Source organism: Uranotaenia lowii, chromosome 3 (genome assembly GCF_029784155.1).
Source record: "Uranotaenia lowii strain MFRU-FL chromosome 3, ASM2978415v1, whole genome shotgun sequence".
Classification (NCBI taxonomy): Eukaryota; Metazoa; Arthropoda; class Insecta; order Diptera; family Culicidae; genus Uranotaenia; species Uranotaenia lowii.
The window spans coordinates 12,008,352-12,026,376 of NC_073693.1; the positions used below are offsets into that span (position 1 = coordinate 12,008,352).

The 18,025-nt window shown below is 33.2% G+C and overlaps 2 protein-coding genes across 4 annotated transcripts in view; one reads left to right on the top strand and one right to left on the bottom strand.

Annotated features, from left to right (window-relative positions):
• LOC129750963 (opsin, ultraviolet-sensitive) overlaps positions 1-18,025 on the top strand; it is a 422,334-nt gene that overhangs the window by 329,397 nt on the left and 74,912 nt on the right. The window lies entirely within an intron of this gene.
• Positions 8,736-10,251, bottom strand: LOC129750964 (uncharacterized). The gene has a single exon (XM_055746188.1). The coding sequence runs from the start codon at positions 10,098-10,100 to the stop codon at positions 8,910-8,912; it is 1,191 nt and encodes a 396-aa protein (XP_055602163.1). The 5' UTR covers positions 10,101-10,251; the 3' UTR covers positions 8,736-8,909.

The following is an 18,025-nucleotide window of genomic DNA, read 5'->3' on the forward strand; positions in this document are numbered from 1 at the left end:
AAAAAAAAAAGGCAATCCATCATTTAGTTCAGAATAGAGGTTTTCCTTAATTTCCAAGAAGAACCTCGTCCAAGTCCATAAAAGCTTCAAAGAGCGTAATTTTAGTAAAACAATGCAATCGTAAAGTGAGCATGAGGTTACACCGGAAACCGGCAACCAATTCCCGGAATCAGTTTTTCGCTGCGCTCTGGAACAATGTCAGTGATGTTGAACCACAAGCTCGTCTGGCCAAATTTTTCCCATGAATTCGTGAATTGCGAAAGCGAAATTGCATAGCTTGGTGCAAGCATTAACTTTGCGAAGCACAAATATTAGTTGAAACATTTATGGTTTCGATTAAATTCATCGAGCGTTGCCACTAAAAAGTTGAACGTTACAATGTGTTGGCTGCAAAAGCCAGCTTTCATCGAAATAAATTTTTGTTGATTTTCATATGGGGTAGGAACACTCACTATGATTAATAGTATACCTTTAGGCGTTTTCTTTCTGTACTCAGACATGAATGTGACACATTGATCGACAAGCATGGGTGATTTTCAGTTGTTCCAATTTCAGTTAACCATTTGATACCTACCATATAAGCTATTATTCAACTCATAAGTGGTAAAATATCTCTACTCGTAAACTCAATTACTGTTATCCACTGATATAATTTATTGATGATTCTTGAAGTCAATCTCCATTAACAGATGCTATATCTACTGTAATAAAAATTTATACTCGAAACACTCACTTTCAGTGCCAGAACAAAACCATTACTACTATTTAAACGTAGCGTCAAACCTTTGCCATGTTAGATACGTATCATAATTTCAGTTTATGTGCTGCTTGACGTTCCATGCATCGAATTGCACAACATAGAAGAGAAGAGAAGCGCACCCGTTTTGTCGTCGCATCGTTAAATTATAATAATACAATCAAATTTTCATCCACGCTGTCGTTATTTTCCGAAGAAACATCTTGGAATTGCTCAAGAAAAATGTAGAAATGATACCTACCATGCGTTCTCTTCAGGCGGCGAAACGATAGTTGAGCGTGTTTATGCGATTGTCTTGGCATTATTGACAAGTATTTTTGAATTTAGTGGCATTGGTATACCACAAGGAATGCTGTTTAACCAGAACAACTTGATTGTAAATTTAAATAAAAAAAGTGGTAAGGCGACTGTTATAACATCCAAAATCGATCGATAAATTGACACACGATTAAACTAAAATTGCACCTTTCGACACTGGGGTGTCAATCAAATCCCAAGTAGATAAGATGAACGAACTTAATAATTCTCAAAAAAAGACACGATGAATTTGCATGTTTTAACAACAAATAAAACCTGTAGAAATCTATAACAAAATTCCTTAAAAAAATTTCCTATAAATAAAGTTTCTAGCAATTATTATAAATTTCTAATTAAATTTTGTGCCCTTAAACATAAACGAAAAATCTCAAAATCAAGACTAAAATGACAAAATAGAATTGATGAAAACCGTTCAAAATCTTGATATGTAAAACTATTAAAACACTCAGTTGTTCTAAGTTAAGTTTACAGAACCAAACATTCATCGATAAACTTAACGCCAATAACTTGCGGGAAGCCCTCTTTTGAAAAAAATCGTGAATTGAAATCATTTTTAGCAAAAGGAAAGTTTCTATGTTACATAGGTTATGTAGCTAAGCCGTCTATATTGCTGAATTTCGGTGTTTTCTTGATTTATATTTCTTCGTAGTCCAAAAAAACAATAACATCGCGATCCTTAATGTGTTAAGGCCGAACAACAATGAAAATCGAAAGATGGACAAAGATTGCTTATAAAACTTTTGCTACAAAGAAAATAAAATTGTGCTTTCATTCAACTCCCTAGGCTAGGCCCTCGCCCTATTCCCCTTTAATTTTGTTCTTCAAACGTTACCATTTGATAGGGTTTCTAGCCTTTTGTCCTAGACTGGCATACTCTTGGAAAATGCCTCTATATTTTAAATATCAAAAATTTACCTCAAAAATACAACAAAAACTACACCAAAACTATACATTTACTTAGGAAAAAAGTTGAACTCTCACATAAATCAACTTGCTGCATCTAAACGCTTTGATTTCATCAGGAAGGGGGGTGTTTGTTTGCGAGCCTTCGAAAAACAAACACCCTTCCTTTGAAACTCCCGAGATCGACAAATCCCGGGCCAGAAATTTATACTTGCTTGAGGAATGCTTCAGATAGGTTCCAATGGTTCAGATAGGTTCGGGGATAAATTTGCCCGCAAGTTGATTATTTGGCGAGCCAAATTGAATATTTGAAAAATGTAAATCTGGCTGTTGAAGGAAGACAAAAGTTTTCATCACTGGAACAACCATGAATGAACAAGTTTACCAGAAGAAATGTCTTCAGGAGATAGTTTTGCCTTTTATCCAGTAGGTAATTTCTCTAGAACGACCACATTAAAATCTTAGTTGTATTGAATAGTTGAAGTTTTTTTCTTGGGTTCAGTACCATTAAGAGATGAAGTTTATCAAAATCTGTATCAATAATTCAAGCACTCGAAACAAAAGTCGGAGAAAAACCTGTAAAATTCTAAATTTATCAATATTTGTAACATGAACTGTACTTTGGAATTCCATATGTGTATTGCAATGAACTTTCCTTATTCGACTACCTCTTACGCGATGAGAGTTCTTAAATAAGTGACACTAGTTTGAATTTTGATTGGTTTTAAACTAAGAGGAAGAATGACCAAGCTGGTTAAAATCCTCATTAGATAAATAAAATAGAATAGATTGGTTTTTAAAGGCTTCATGGAGAGAGTAATAAAATCAAGGTTTCTATGGTACAATAATTTTATTTTTCAAAATCTAGAATCGCAAACTTTTGCACCATTCAAAAGCTGGGGCTTTCCCTTTTCATTTAAGCTGGAATTTAAAATAATTCACCAAGAGATCTAGATTTTTTTTATTTTTAACCTTTTTAATGTGTTATTGAAAAAGAAAATAATCACTGTTAAAACACTCGTCTAACCTTTAGCGTTATTCCAGCTCCATATGTAAATAGCAAAGATATCAAAGTGATGAAAAATAAGAGATAAGAAATATTTTATTTGAAAAATCTGCTGATTGTTTAAGACCTGAAATAGTATCTCTTCGACTTAGTTATTAGTTATATAATTTTTAATTTCATGATGGTCAATTTACATTCAAAAACCGTTTCTTTAAAGATTATTTTTAGAAAAGTAACATCTTGAATATGTAGGTATATAAACCTATTAAATCATTTCAAGCTCCTACAGTAGATTCTTAGCAGTGTTTTTTTTTTTAAATAACGCTAAAGGTTAGACAAGGTTAGAAAATGTATGTATGTATGTATGAGAACCCACCAGTGGCTGATAGGTCTTTCGACCCGAGTCGGTACGGGAAGTCTCGATCGCACATTCAAATATTGTTTATGCTTAACTCATCAACAGTATTTGCAACACAACCAAGGGGTCCGATACCACTGGTTTGGGATAGGTTTTACTCATCTCACTCCCTTCCAACTGTTCAAAACAAATAAAGAATCCGGAAAAGGTACCTAAGCAACCTTCTCATGATTCTAAATTTGCCGAGATACTCCGGCTGGCTTGAACCCACAATCCATAGTATATCAGTCTTTTGATCGTTTGATGACCTATCCAGCCCCCCACAATTCCCCTTTGACAGAGTTAAGCTATTTTATATTTGTAATCAATAAAAAAGATCGATTATGTATACAACAAAAGAATAAATAATGGAACGAACTCACCAATCTGAAGATATTTAGCTGAATTCACGATGGACATTGTGCTATGAATGCGGTGCATATTTAATGATTCAGCGGTCCTTCATCATCCGGCTTCTAGATTGATGGCTCTTTGAAACGCGACGGAATCATAAAAAATGATTCCTGATTTTAAGCCTGGTACGATAAAAAAAATCTTCGTTTTTTTGTAAATTATACATCCATTAATTTTTAAAACTTCTCTAGAAAAACCGAAAAACTACGCAAACAACAAAATGACAGAAAACGCGTCCGCACTCGACCAAGGCCTACTCAAAACTTAAAGTTAGACAAGGTTAGAAAATCTTCAAAAAATAAAATGTTCTAGACCTCTCGGGAGATTATTTTAAATATGGGCTCAAATGAAAGGGGAAAGTCCCAGCTTTTGAACTGTGTGAATATCACGTGAACATAGATACATTAACACGTTGACGGACAGTAGAAACAAGTGAAATTCGAAAATTGACACTATAAAGTGGAAAGTGATTTTTCGGCTCTAAAACATGCATTCTTGAATTGCGACGAATCAGAGGGATACGACGGAAGAAGGTACACCTACCCTACTAATTTTTTTTTTTCGAAAACATGACACTAGGCTTCTACTTGTACGCTGGTAAATGCACAAATGCATAGTGAACTTGAACTTGACGGCTACAGACGCAACTGTCCGTCAACGTGTTAAATGATAATTTTAGTAGGGTGTCTTCAGATTTTTACCAATTTTCAAAATTTGCTCATCTTTGCAGATGGTACATTTAAACATTTTTTGCAGTAAGATTCCGATCAAGTGTGAGTCCCAAGTACTTCACGTGATCAGACCAATCTAATGAAACCCCATTGAAACATCAATTGCAGTAATTTTTGGTTTTGTTCGAAATTAATTTTACATTTTCCTGTCAAAAATGTTTTTGGAAAAAGCATCAGGGTGCTGGATACATTAAGGGGTAAAAAAATACTACAAAAAAATGTACTAGCTAAAATTATAAAAGTTAATGTCTGGATGGATGAAATTTTGAAATTGACAAACGCGTGTGTAGAGGATATAGATGAAAAAGAAGAAGAAAAGAAATTAAAAAAGAACTGAGCATCCACATGCATGCAAAACAGAAAAAGTTCTGAACGGAAAATCTTCTCTTTATCCAGAGAGTAAAAACTCATCGATTTGGCTCCGCCCATTTCTCTGAAGCTCGGGTATTTGACGCTATAAAAAGAGCGTACCCAGCGCAGTTGGGCTCATTCGTTTAACTAATCTCAAAGTGAAAGCATCGGTTCCTGCAATATTCACCAAGAAGATGGTTCCTCCAAATCCTCCAAGATGACGGTCCACCCATTCTCTAAGAAGAAGGCAACCAATGGAGAAAAAAATTAGTCATGTTTGGTTCAGCAGTTTTCACTGCTGCCAACAATTTAAGAGTTAATCTTGAAGTTCATTTCAAAATAATCGTAAAATTACGACAGCGTGGTGCAAAACAATCATATTGCAGCATATGGAAACGAGATTTAAAAGGTGAATCTTTGATTTGCATTTTGTTGCATATTAGCCCATGCTGGTAACTGAATTGTAATAATATTTATTTAAAAAAAATTGTAACTGTCCGAAAAATATTTTTACACCAACAGTGTTGGTAAAGAATAATAAAAACAATATAAAGTTTGTAGGTGATAACATCTAGCTATTCCGTCATATCGGGTAAAGTTGTTTACGGCATCGAAAAATGTTAAAATGTTTTTATGAAAACCAAAAACTTTAAAAACTATCTCTCGATTTGAGAAACTTTGTCATCATCATTTGTTATCATTTAATGATAACTTTATTACATTATATTAAAATAAAATGAATACGTGTTGTGGTATACAAATGTTGCATTTAACCCTACTGTTGCATGATTCCCGTTTGACGGTATTCTAGAAATCCATGAGCGCAAATTTCTTCTGAAAAACAGTCAATATCAGCTTATTTTTAAAATAAAATTAATCAAAAATCGACTACCTCGAAGACGGCAACTATTTTTGGTTTTAGCGAAAAAAAAATCTGAAAGTTTACAAAAAAAACTAAGTCTTTAATATTAAAAACTGAGAAATAATACTTTAGTGACATCAGAATAATCATGAGTATATTCCTGAATGCTCAAAAGTTTGTGAAATACCTCTGCATCTGTCTCAAAAGCAAATTTTTCTTTGAGGTTTTTTTCATTGTTCATGAACTATCGTTAACGAATTTTAACCACAATCCGAAACTATAGGTCATCCATTAAATCCAACGTCAATTTATACAACTAGGAATCCAAGATTTGTTCTGTTTTTTTTTTTTAATTTTCAGACCTATAATAGCAATGATCATTAGAGCTGATTTTTTAAGTAGGATGAATGTAAATTCATTACTCAGATTAACTGAATTGGGGTAAAACATATTTAGATTTTTCTCTTAAATTTATTTTAAATAATTGAAAACCAAGGATTCTTATTCAGGTATTTTAGATGTTCAGTACTTGTAATAATTGAGACCCTTAGAATTAAAGGGATAAAAGTATCCCAATGATAGTTTCAAGAATAAGCGCTGTATGTCAAGGTGCTCGATTTTTCATATTTATTTTTTAATTCGAGCTGTTTTATTTCAACCGAAAGAGTGTTCAAAAAAATCTTGGTTTTGCAGCAAATCTCCCTCTGATTACGAGAGCCTCAGTTGTTTTCGGAACAGTTGCAAAAATGTGAACAAGTTTGAGTTTTGAATAAAAATTTTAAAATAAACCTCAATGTTTATGTTGTGTGATAAAATTCACCACAGGAACGACCGGATAATTTATTTCAAGTTATTTTTCTCATATCAATTTAAAACTTTTTTTTAGAGATGTACCGACTATTTCAAATAAGTTTTTAATTGAAATTAAAAAGCGAATATATGAAATTTCATATTTCTTCTACTTCTTCCAGCTTCATACTCCTTATGTTTTGAATCGATTATTTTCAACCAGATGTATAATTCATCAGATCTTCTTTAAGTAGAGGTCTTTTTGATTTTCAAAGGGCACCAATAGTTAAAAGGACATCAGATGAATTTTCGCTTCTAAAAGTTTATCACCAAAAATCTGGGACAAAACATGTCAACAGGTGCCAAGCTATTTGAAATTGCTTATTTTATATTGAATGTCGAATTTTAGCTAGATGTCTAGAAAATAGTTGCCAAAAAAAGGATTATCTTCAACTTTTAGAATTCCATATTTTCTTCCAAACAAATCCACACGGCTGGATGATTTTTTGAAAAATTTGTTAAAAAAGAGCATATCTGCGCCTTATTTTTTTAACAAACAAAAGGATAAAGAAAGTAAATAACTTAACATTTAATGTTTTCATCGAATGACAGCAGCTGTGTTAAAATCGTATCTAAGGGTTAAAGATTAATTGATGTTCATATTTAAATTTACTCTAACAAATCGTTTTTGAAAGCAAAATCTAACAATTTTCAAAAAAAAAAATTAAGTATTTATTTGTTGTAGCAAATAGTCTGAATAAACCCGAGTAAAATCCGGAAAATTTCAAATAATATCTGGCCATCCCGGTCAGAATTGACTTTTCTCGAATTCATCATTGGATTTATGGACAAGCCTGAATAAATGAAAAAAAATCTGGAATAAACGATAATCATCGATGAAGCTATTTACAGTGAAATAAACCCAGATACACCTAAGATCTTTCACTGAAACTTTTTTTCATCATTTCTTTTGGATATTTTATTTATTATTCAACATCAGAAAATTTGACAAGTCTGTTAGTGTATAAAATGGCTCAACTATTCGATGAGTCGAATATTCGGCTTAACGGTTTTTTGGCGGTATTTGACGCCTACTCTACTCTACTTTTTTACTAACACAATAATCGGCCATTTGAATTTTTCAACTATATTTTCTTCCTTAAACTATCAAGTTTTATTATTCAGTCTTACGTTTCTACAGCGGCCAAGTATAAACAACATGAAAAAACAGGAACCAAAATACAAATTTCCATATTCGATTCTTTCAAAAGTATTTGCCTTAAACTTGAAAATTTGTCAGATGAATGTTATCAAAACAATGGTTTGATTAAGAAAAAGAGAAGTCAAATCATTCAAGTGGTTTTCAAACGGTGTCTAATTTAACACTTCGCACATTACTTAAATAATTTTAAGTCCTCAGAGTCAATAGGGTACAAAATTGATCAATTTTGAAGCAATGATGAAAAAAGATTTTTTGTTTAAAAATCTATCATGAGTGAATATTTAAGGTTTTTTTTATTTTATTTTAATACTTTTTTATTGAATAAAAAATACAACTCTGTTGAAAATTTATATGCAACATCGCCAAAACCAGAAACCCGGAAACGTTTTTTCTTTAATGTAGCTTTTTTACACTTATAGCACTTTGCTTTCGAGGACCTCATTGAGTACACCTGAATATATGCAAAATAACTGAAAAAAATAACACGGATATATTAAATTAGACCACTTGAGTATAGTAAAATATCTTTTTTTAAGCTTTTTATTCATTATCATAATTGCTCTTTTTTATCTTTTTTGAGTACACCTGAATATATGCAAAATAACTGAAAAAAATAACACAGATATATTAAATTAGACCACTTGAGTATAGTAAAATATCTTTTTTAAGCTTTTTATTCATTATCATAATTGCTCTTTTTTATCTATTTATCTATTTATCTAGTTACAATTGTTAGTCTTTCTAGTTAAAGGAGAACGTCTTCAAAACCATATTTTATAGATGATGTATGATCTGATGTTGAAATTAATAATTACATTTCTTTCCATTTCTCAAATTTGAGATACAGCTTCTTTTTTTTGGAATGAACTTTGTTCAATATTCGATCTGCACTGAGAGAACTCAATAAGTTTAATTCATAAAGGCTATCAAGCAACATATTTTTCTGTTTGAATTTTCGGATAGCATTAGAGGACTGAGAACTCAATTATTTGTTTTTTTTTACATTTTTTATATACAGCCTTATCTAGTTTTTTTTGTAAACGTTTAAACAATTTTAAATATTTTTTCTTTGGTTATAACTTTTTTTTTCCCTAGTGGATGAGTAGGTCGATTAACATAGAAAATAGACATAAATGCTTCTAACAGATCTTTTCCTTCTTCACTCAATCAACTCCGGCTCGGTTTCGGTCGGAGCGGTTTGTTCAGCTGTTTCCGCTATTTCACCTCTCCGTCCTCGGCGGCATCCTCCTTCCGGTCTACCACATGGCCCACGTGGTCCACGAGGTCCTGCACCGTGGTGTCCTCCGTGACGTCCATGCCAGTGGCCTCGACGACCTTCCTTGCGCTTGCATTTGCGCATTTTCTTGCACTCGTTTTCCTCCTCGCTTTCGGAACTGCTCGAGCTGCTGCTGGAACTGGAGCTTGAGCTGCTTGACGACGAACGACGCCCATGCTTGCGCCACTTTTTGGCCCAACGCTTCATTTCACGGCTGCGACGCTTAAACGGACAGCCACCATGCGCCTCCATTGCGTAAGCCATCATGCGAGGTTCTCCACGAGGTCTCATCCAAGCGTGAGGTCCAAAGTGTCCCATCATGGGTCCAGGTCCTGGTCCAAAATGATGATGATGAGGACCTCCGTGATGACGACCGCCGTGATGGGGTCCATGGGGTGGACCATGATGATGATGTCCATGGCGGCCATGTTCGCCATGATGAGGTCCGTGACGACCGTGATGATGCCGTCCATGGCGCCTTCTGCCTTCACCCAAACTCAGCTCACCCAGATCTACGGCGATAACGTCATCTTGAAGTGCCGATTCCTTGTTGGCCGCAATATCCAGGGCATCCTTCAAAGTAAGCTTGTCACTTTCCTCGCACAATCGTTCTTGGATCGGCCCCGGTTTCAAACCAGTCACGAATTTATCCAGCAACAGTTGATCCAAATGCTCAGCAAAGCGGCAATCGATTGCCAGTTTCTTCAATCGGGCGTACCACGCCTTGACATCTTCACCTCGACGCTGCTCGGCGCGATAGAACTTGGCTCGCTCGCGAAAAACTGCAATCTCCGGGATGAATTGTTTAGCCAACAGTTCACACAACTGTTCGTACGTCTTTTCGTTCGGTGCCACCGGATGGCAAAGGTCCCTCAGAATGCGATAAGTCTCGGTTCCAATCAAACTAATCAAAACCGATACACGATTCCCCTCCGGAACTCCATTGGCCTTGAAGAACTCCTCCATGATCTCCCGGTAAACCGTCCAGTCATCGGTCTCCCCATTGAACTCTGGGATGATGCCGACCTGCGTCAAAGTAGGCTGCGGTTGCTTTTGATTCTGCTTGCTTGCCATCGTTGCGTTTTCTGATACATCGAAAGCCCTTCCGGCCGGTATTTATACCACCACTACTTGAGTGGATGTGTGCTGGTCGTTATCTCTCGCTCGTCGTCGGTCATCCAGTAATTTCATGTTTGCTCATGTCGCGGATGAGTCATCCCTTTGGTAGCCACACTCCAGCTGGTCCCAACCTGAAGCTCCAAGTGCACCCCTTCGATCACCCTGCTCCTAGAATGATTATAGTAAAAAAGTTATTAATTTACTCGTGTGGGTAGGGTTACCATTGGAAAATTTTAGAACATTTATTTTCAAATACATGATTTTTAGAGAAAACTACAGATTCAAAAATAACTTAGGTTACACATATTTAAGAAGTCATCAAATAAAATACGGAAGAAAAAAAACTAATGAATTGAGTACGAAATCGTTAAAAATTCAAAAATTAAGACTCAAAAGAAGAAAAAAAAACAAATGCCTTTAATCTTAATAGTTGAATCAACGAAAATTACACACTTTGGGGTACAAATGTACTTCACAGATTTTAACCGTTGCCATTGAAAAGAAAACAAAAAAAATCCTTTAATACTGATAGGCTTTTATAATGAAATTACAGTAAAAAGCTACTTCAAATATACCTACTTTTTTCTAACCTCTCCATCAAAAGCAAGCGAAGTATTCTAATTTACACTCTTTGTTTGTTATTCTCAATCAAATCGTGATGATGGAGTAAAGTTATTCGATAGTAACAATCTTGACTCAGAACTGATGTCAAAACCTCAAAAACTTGTCCCAGATTCAGAATTCAGTTTTTAAAAAATTTTCACTTATTGGTAGTTTTTCATTTCTGAATATTCAATTAAAAATAAGATCAGACTCATTTCAGAGATTCTGGTTTCTTATAATCAATATCTCAATTGTATTTATGTTTTCATATTTCGGACAACGTATCCAGTTTAGGATTCTTGATTTTCAGTTCGAATCATCATTGAAAATTGAAATAGAAAGCTGTGTTTGAAATCGTCGTTTGAATTTGGTTTTACATTTCCTTCGAAATTTGATTCATGTTTTTCGAAACAAGATTCGAAGTTCATGAATTTTATTTATGAAAAATTCAAACATAACAAAGCTTCAAAATGGCAATATAGGTTCATCATTCGAAATTTTTATTTTTATTTATGTTTGCAAGTTGGATTACAAATACATAACTGAAATAAAGAATAATCAATGAAATTCAAAATATCCGAATTATAATTATGGATTCATGATTGAAGGCTCTGAAACTTATTTCAATTCTTGGCTCATATTGCTAAATTCAGAAACCGTTTACATGTTCATTTCAGAAAACGTATTGAAATTCAGAAACAGATTGAATATTAAAACTCTGAATTCTGATCAAGATGCCCATTTCGGTTAGGAATTTATATTGCAAGAGATCGCAGGCTCATAATTCTGATTGTTAGTACGATTATAAAATCCAACCAAAGTCAGTTCGTTAGAATAATTCAGTTCAAAATGACAAAAATTAGGAAAAATTTTAGTTTATTTTGCACGTTTTGTCTTATAAAAAATTTATTTAAAAAAACCATTCACAGAAATTGATTTATAAAAAAAAGTAATTGATGATAAAAAAAGATGTATCTTCTCTTAAAAAAACCTCAGGGTATACCATATGGTTTGGCGCATTGTCCAACATTTTAAATATTGCAGTTTTTTCAAGAACTAAATTTCAAACTAAAATTTTTAACTAGGATCGAGTTTGCATAAATCCGATTTGAATCGCATGTTTTCTATCTTTTACTTTTTTTTTTGAAAATTGGATTAATTAAAAATATATCCAAAATTGAAGCCTATCTTAAAAAATGTTGTAAGTTCAAATCAAATAAGCAAAATTAAGCTGGCCAGATTACCGGATTTTACTCGGACTTGTTTGAATATTGGAAAAAGCAAAAATTGGAAAAGGTAGCCTGGCCCGGATGCCTAAATCTTCAGTTTTAACGTATATAATGAAATCTGCATTCACAAGGCACAAGGTACAATTTTCCCGTTTTAAATCTCCAGATTTTGTCCGGATTTATTCACATTTTTGTTGGAAAATAAAACGAAAAATTGAAATTGCATCATTCTTATTTAAAATTTTTCAAGCTAGATTTATTAAAATAAACATATACGATTTTTTGCGAGTCTAAAATACTATTCAAAATCAGATTATGTTTTTCGATGAAAAAAAAAAGTACAATCGTTTTTTTTTTTTTCATTTTTGTTGAATAGTTCCTGGATTTATGGCTAATTTTTTCCCATATTGCCCGGATTTTGATTTAAAAATTTGGAAATGGAATGCCTAAATTTCACCAGGTTTTAAATAAAATAGCCTGGATTTGCCTTGTCCGGATACGAGCGTGAGAACGTCTTGCAATCTAAAGCTAAGTTCACCAGATTTTGATGCAAATTTTAAGATTTCAACTATTGATGAAAGTAAGTTTCCTATTTTGTTACTTTAGGATTCTTTATACAAATCCTAATCATCATTTGAAAGATTTTAGGATGTATTTTCAAAAGTTTCTATTTCACACGAAAAACAATGTATGTAAAAGAACTTAAAAATGAATAATCAAAAAGTTTTTTTAAATATTATTTTTATTTTTTTAAATTCATACATTGTTTGACCAAAAATGTCATACAAAAATAGGTCACCAAACCCACTCAATCTTCCCCCCCTCCACCATGAGTCAGTACTTCCTACGACCCTGATTGTAGCCATTCAGTGTGTCAATCGTTATGAAAGACTTAGTAATTTGCAGTTTCCACAGACCGTTAACCTCCTAAAGTACTAGACATTGAATTTATGAATTTTATTTTCTTGTTAATCTCCAGGAAATACAGGCGAGACTTTTCAACGAAAAGTTTCTGGTTGGAAACCTGCCAGATGACCGCTAATGAGTTTGTTTTGCTGCCCATTACGATTTTTTTTTTGAAATTTCTTCCAACAAGCAGTCCAAATATTTTGCACACGATTTGACCGCCGTATTTTGTTTATTTTATCTAGACGAACCAGTCAGAAAAATTGTACTTTTTTATCCCTTCCTCTATTGATATTTTCAGGTTGAGCTTGAAAATACCCCTCACATTTCCCTCACTTCAAGGAATCAATAATCATCACACTTATCCAAATTTAAGCTCGTCCTGGGTTCTTGGATCCTCTAGGACTTCTTAAACGATTTACCATGTGAACTTTGGTCGAATAGTTAATTTCCACCTGTTTTTGGGTCTCCAGCTAGGACTTTTCTGGATTTTTCTCGATCCTACTTAAAAAATTTGTCAATTTCTGTTTTGGAGTTATTTCAAAAACCACTTGACAGATTGTCACCAATTTTGTACACGTACACATTATGTTTCGGCAGACCATGTCGGATGTAATAGAAACACAACTTATTTTATGAACCGTCAAACCAAAAAGAGAGTTTTTATGTCATTTCTATTTAAAATTATAACTTTTCCCGCGAATTTTCCACAACACAGGAACACAAAATGTCTGGCAACATTATAGCAGTGATTGCAAGGTTCGAACTGCTTGTCTACTTTTAGGCGTTTAACTTGATTTCAGGGTGACCAATACATTCGGGGTTGAACACATTACATTATTGCAGTATCGTAGTTAAAGTCCATATGGCATTTTATATTTATTTTTATATTTATATTGCCCATTCTTACTATGCATGATTGAGTTTGTGTGTACTGTGTACAATATTGCCTTACAAACTAATGTAGCATGCCATGGAAAAACATTCGTTACTGGACAACCAGGAGTATCAGAGGACGTGTACTTTAGCTCCGTGGGCGACACTACAATTATTAACTTCACTGAAAATTTCGTCAATTTCCATCGATGCATTCAAAAGTTATTTACAAAACAAAGTGTTGGATTTTTTCAGAAGCACAGAAGCACTGTAACGTTCATTGAAAATGTTATAAAAGATCACTTTAATTTTACTTCTTCTTATATTTTAAATTCAAAATTTAAATTTTTCTTCAAAACTTTCTACTAAAAGCACTCTTGTGTACTTTCAAGCGGCACTAATGTCTTGCGATGTTTCTTCTTGGGTTGGATTTGGTTTGATCTGATTTTTGATATTTTTGACATCGTTCCGATCTCCGTTTTCTTGTAGTTGTGCTGGTTTAAAATGTTCAATGTAAAAATGCAAAAATAGAGTTTAAATTGTTTACATCTGTTCTTTGGTCGACTGTGTTGAAAATATGGCATAAATACTGACTTTTCTTAATTTGGATCTGTCGTTTCGACTAACTTCATAGTTGAACCTTATCTCAAGCTGTTTTCTCAACCAGCAACCTGCTTGATTTTCAATTTGATAAGATATTTAAGGTCGACCCACTTCTTCTTAATTTCAAGCTATTTTCTCGACTCGATTCGCCTTTCAATTTCAAGCTGTCCTCTCAACTCCCATGAAATTTCTATTGATACGTTCAGGCTGTCCATTCAATTTGCCTTTCAATTTCAAGCTGCCCTCTTAACTCGCTTGAAATTTCAAACGATGTTAGATTCTTCTCTCCACTTGGCCGAAATTTATAACAATGTTTTCAATATCAATCTGTCCTCTCAACTCGCATGAAAATCCCATCGATATGTTCAGGTCGACTCGCCTTTCAATTTCAAGCTGTCATCTCAACTCGCTTGAAATTTCTCTCGAAATGTTCAGGCTGTGCTCTAAAACCGCCTTAACATTTCAAGCTGTCCTCTTAACCCACTCGAAATTGTGATTATGGTAAAGCTGTCATAACGACTTGTTTAATATTTCAGATTTATTCTTATTTCGTGTCGTGTTCTCAACGACACTTAAATTAAGCTGAATTAATTTTTGATTTTCATCAATTCCAGTTTCGGCATTATTTCATAACCCACTCATTTGTAAAAAAAAACTAGTTATTCATGATGAATGAAACTACGTTTTCCTTTTTATCTTCTTTTCAAATATCAAAATACCTTTGACTGTGAGAGACAAACGTCACAGCCATGATGAATCTAGATATGGTGGTATCACATGCCAAATCGCACGTTCAGCCATATTGAAAAAAGTTTTGACAGCTGTCTGAAGTGTTTACGAAAAAGGGGATCCAGGGATGCCAGGTGTTTGAGATCCAAAATCAAAGAAAAAAAACCTATGTATGTCTGTACATGTCGTAGACCAAAGATCAAAAGATTTAAAATCAAATTGGGTTTTAGTTTATTTCCTTAATTACAGTACACTCCGCACTTTTCTGATGCTCCGAAATAGCTGTGATTAACCGTGATAATAGGAAGGATCTTTTGATGGTGATAATAGGAAGGATCTTTTGATGGTGATAATAGGAAGGATCTTTTAAGGGTGCACCAAACAACCATTATCCTAAACCGGATGTTGCTTGTCCGAGCAATGGCATCAAGGTCGGACTCAAGGGTGTTCACCATCGAAGCGGCATTCGAGGCTACATCATGCACTACGACACTGCCACCGGTTCCCTCGTTCAAAAGGGTCAAAAACTCCACCTGGTTTTCCCAAATGATACACGGAGAAAAAAGACGAAAGTTGTTCCAATCATTTCAGCTTGTTATACCAATAATCAAAATGCAGTTGATTTTTTTGCATTCAGCTACTTTTATAATAGATTCAACTACAAACGTCTAATTGTCCTTACGCAATCAACTATCAATATAATGTACTCAACTGTATGATTTATATTATGCATTCAACTATAAATACAATAGATTCAACTACAAACTGCTGATTGACCTTATGCAATCAACTATGAATATAATAGATTCAATTGTAATGGTATAATAGATTCAATTGTAATGGTATAATTGATTCAATTGTAATGGTATAATTGATTCAACTGTAGATATGATAGATTCAACTACAACTGTATGATTGATTATAAGCATTCAACTATAAATATAATAGATTCAATTGTAGTGGTATAATTGATTCAACTGTAAATATGATAGATTAAACTGTAGTGGTATAATTGATTCAATTGTCAATATGATAGATGCAACTACAACACGGAGAAAAAAGACTACAGTTGTTTCAATTATTTCAGCTTGTTATACCTATCATCGATTTGTATTTGATTTTTTCACATTCAACTTTAAATACAATAGATTTAGCTTAGCTTAGCTTGATTGACTACTCACATCCACCTTCAATCATTGAATCCAAAATGCATCATCAACATTTTTCTTTCGTATTAATTGACCTAGACAAGTTTAAGTTATTTTAAAATGTTTTCAATCTGGAAAATACCAATATGAAAATAAAAACATTTCGAATTCCATGATCGCTGGCGTGGCTCAGTAGAACTAGTTCCACATCGCCAATGGTTGCTACTCCGTGATTGACCGAGGCCACCAGTTTTGTTCAAAGGTCAAATGAATGGAACCTGGGATTGGCTACACATTCACAATGCTCAAACCTGATGCTCTCTCTTTGAACATCAATAACGGCGCCGGCCAGGTCCTAGTAGTCAATTAATAGATTGGAAAAGGTAGAAAGGATGAAAGATCAGTTTTGTGCTTTAGGACCGAGGTCACCTCTGCGTCCTAGCAAAAGAATTTTGGTTTGGAGGTTTGGGTTAAAGGATTGGATCGGGAGACACTTTTGACTAGTGTGATCAAAACTATTGTCATTACTGAAACCTAAAATACATCTGCCTTTATTTTGATTTTTTTTTGAAAAGATTTGTTTCTCAACTAGAATTAGTAAATTTATAGATAAGATTAACTAGTTGAAAACGTGTTTAACGAATTTTGGAATCTATTGCAAACCATTAACAAATGTTACTCAACTTTATTGTTTTGATTGAAGAACTGAAACGCTTGAAAAATTGTATTAATTTTTTTGATTTGGTTACTATTGAATTGGTTAAGGATTAAATACTAAAAAGATCAAATTATTTCAACAATTTTAAGCAAAAAATTGTAAAAAAGGTGATACAAGTAAATAGCGTTTATTTGAAAAATTGGTTGGAAAATAAGGTTGCTTTTTGTAAGATAACGCTATCACAATAAAGTTATTAATTATCTTCCTGTTTTTGTTAAATGCTTGCAGAAACGACGGATAATGGAAGGAATTAGTCAATTTTATATTTTATCATGAATTTTGGAAATCTTATCAATCCTTCCCTAAATGTAGGAAAGACAAAGGACGCGATTTTCTATTCACTTGTTTTCTCATTGCGAAAGGCTACACTGTTTACTTTCAATTTAAGTTAATTTTATCTTCATTTTGAAATCTACTACCCTTTACATTCTCGAATCATTGATTCTCATAAATTTTCTTTAATTTTGTTACATTACTTTAAAATATTTTTTTAAAAAAGGTTTTTAAATAGTTACATAATCAATATTAAAATGAGGTATTATTTTAAAGATGTGTATCTCTTTGCCATTAAAAAACATAGCTTTTATAATGAACACCTTAGACCATTGAATAATAATATAATAAAAATGCAGTCTATAAATATAAGGAATTAAATAATTTCTCAAATGATGTTTTATGATTCTTGAGACTAAATTTTCTTATTTATCTTGATGCGTTTTTTTTATTTGTCCAATCTCATGAAAAAAAATCTTATCAATTGTTGAAAAAAATCAACCTTATACTTGTTGAAAACACATTATTTGAACATGTGTGTGACTGAACGGATTAAAAATTAATTTTAGCAATTGTTCCTATAGAACTTTCATCTGGACTAGCTTAAAAGTTTCTATGCAATCCAAGTTATCAAATGTTTTCGAAATTTCGAACGAAATATTTCCTGCCAGCAAATATTAGCGGTGTCAAAACTTTTAAAATTCATGTTTTTTTTATTATCATAAAAAATCATTGAGAATTATGAATATTAACAAATAATGCATAAATTTGCAATGTACTTATCTTTTAAAGTCC

Coding starts and splice junctions, on each gene's coding strand:
- LOC129750964 (XM_055746188.1), bottom strand. CDS start 10,100: ATGGCAAGCAAGCAGAATCAAAAGCAACCGCAGCCTACTTTGACGCAG.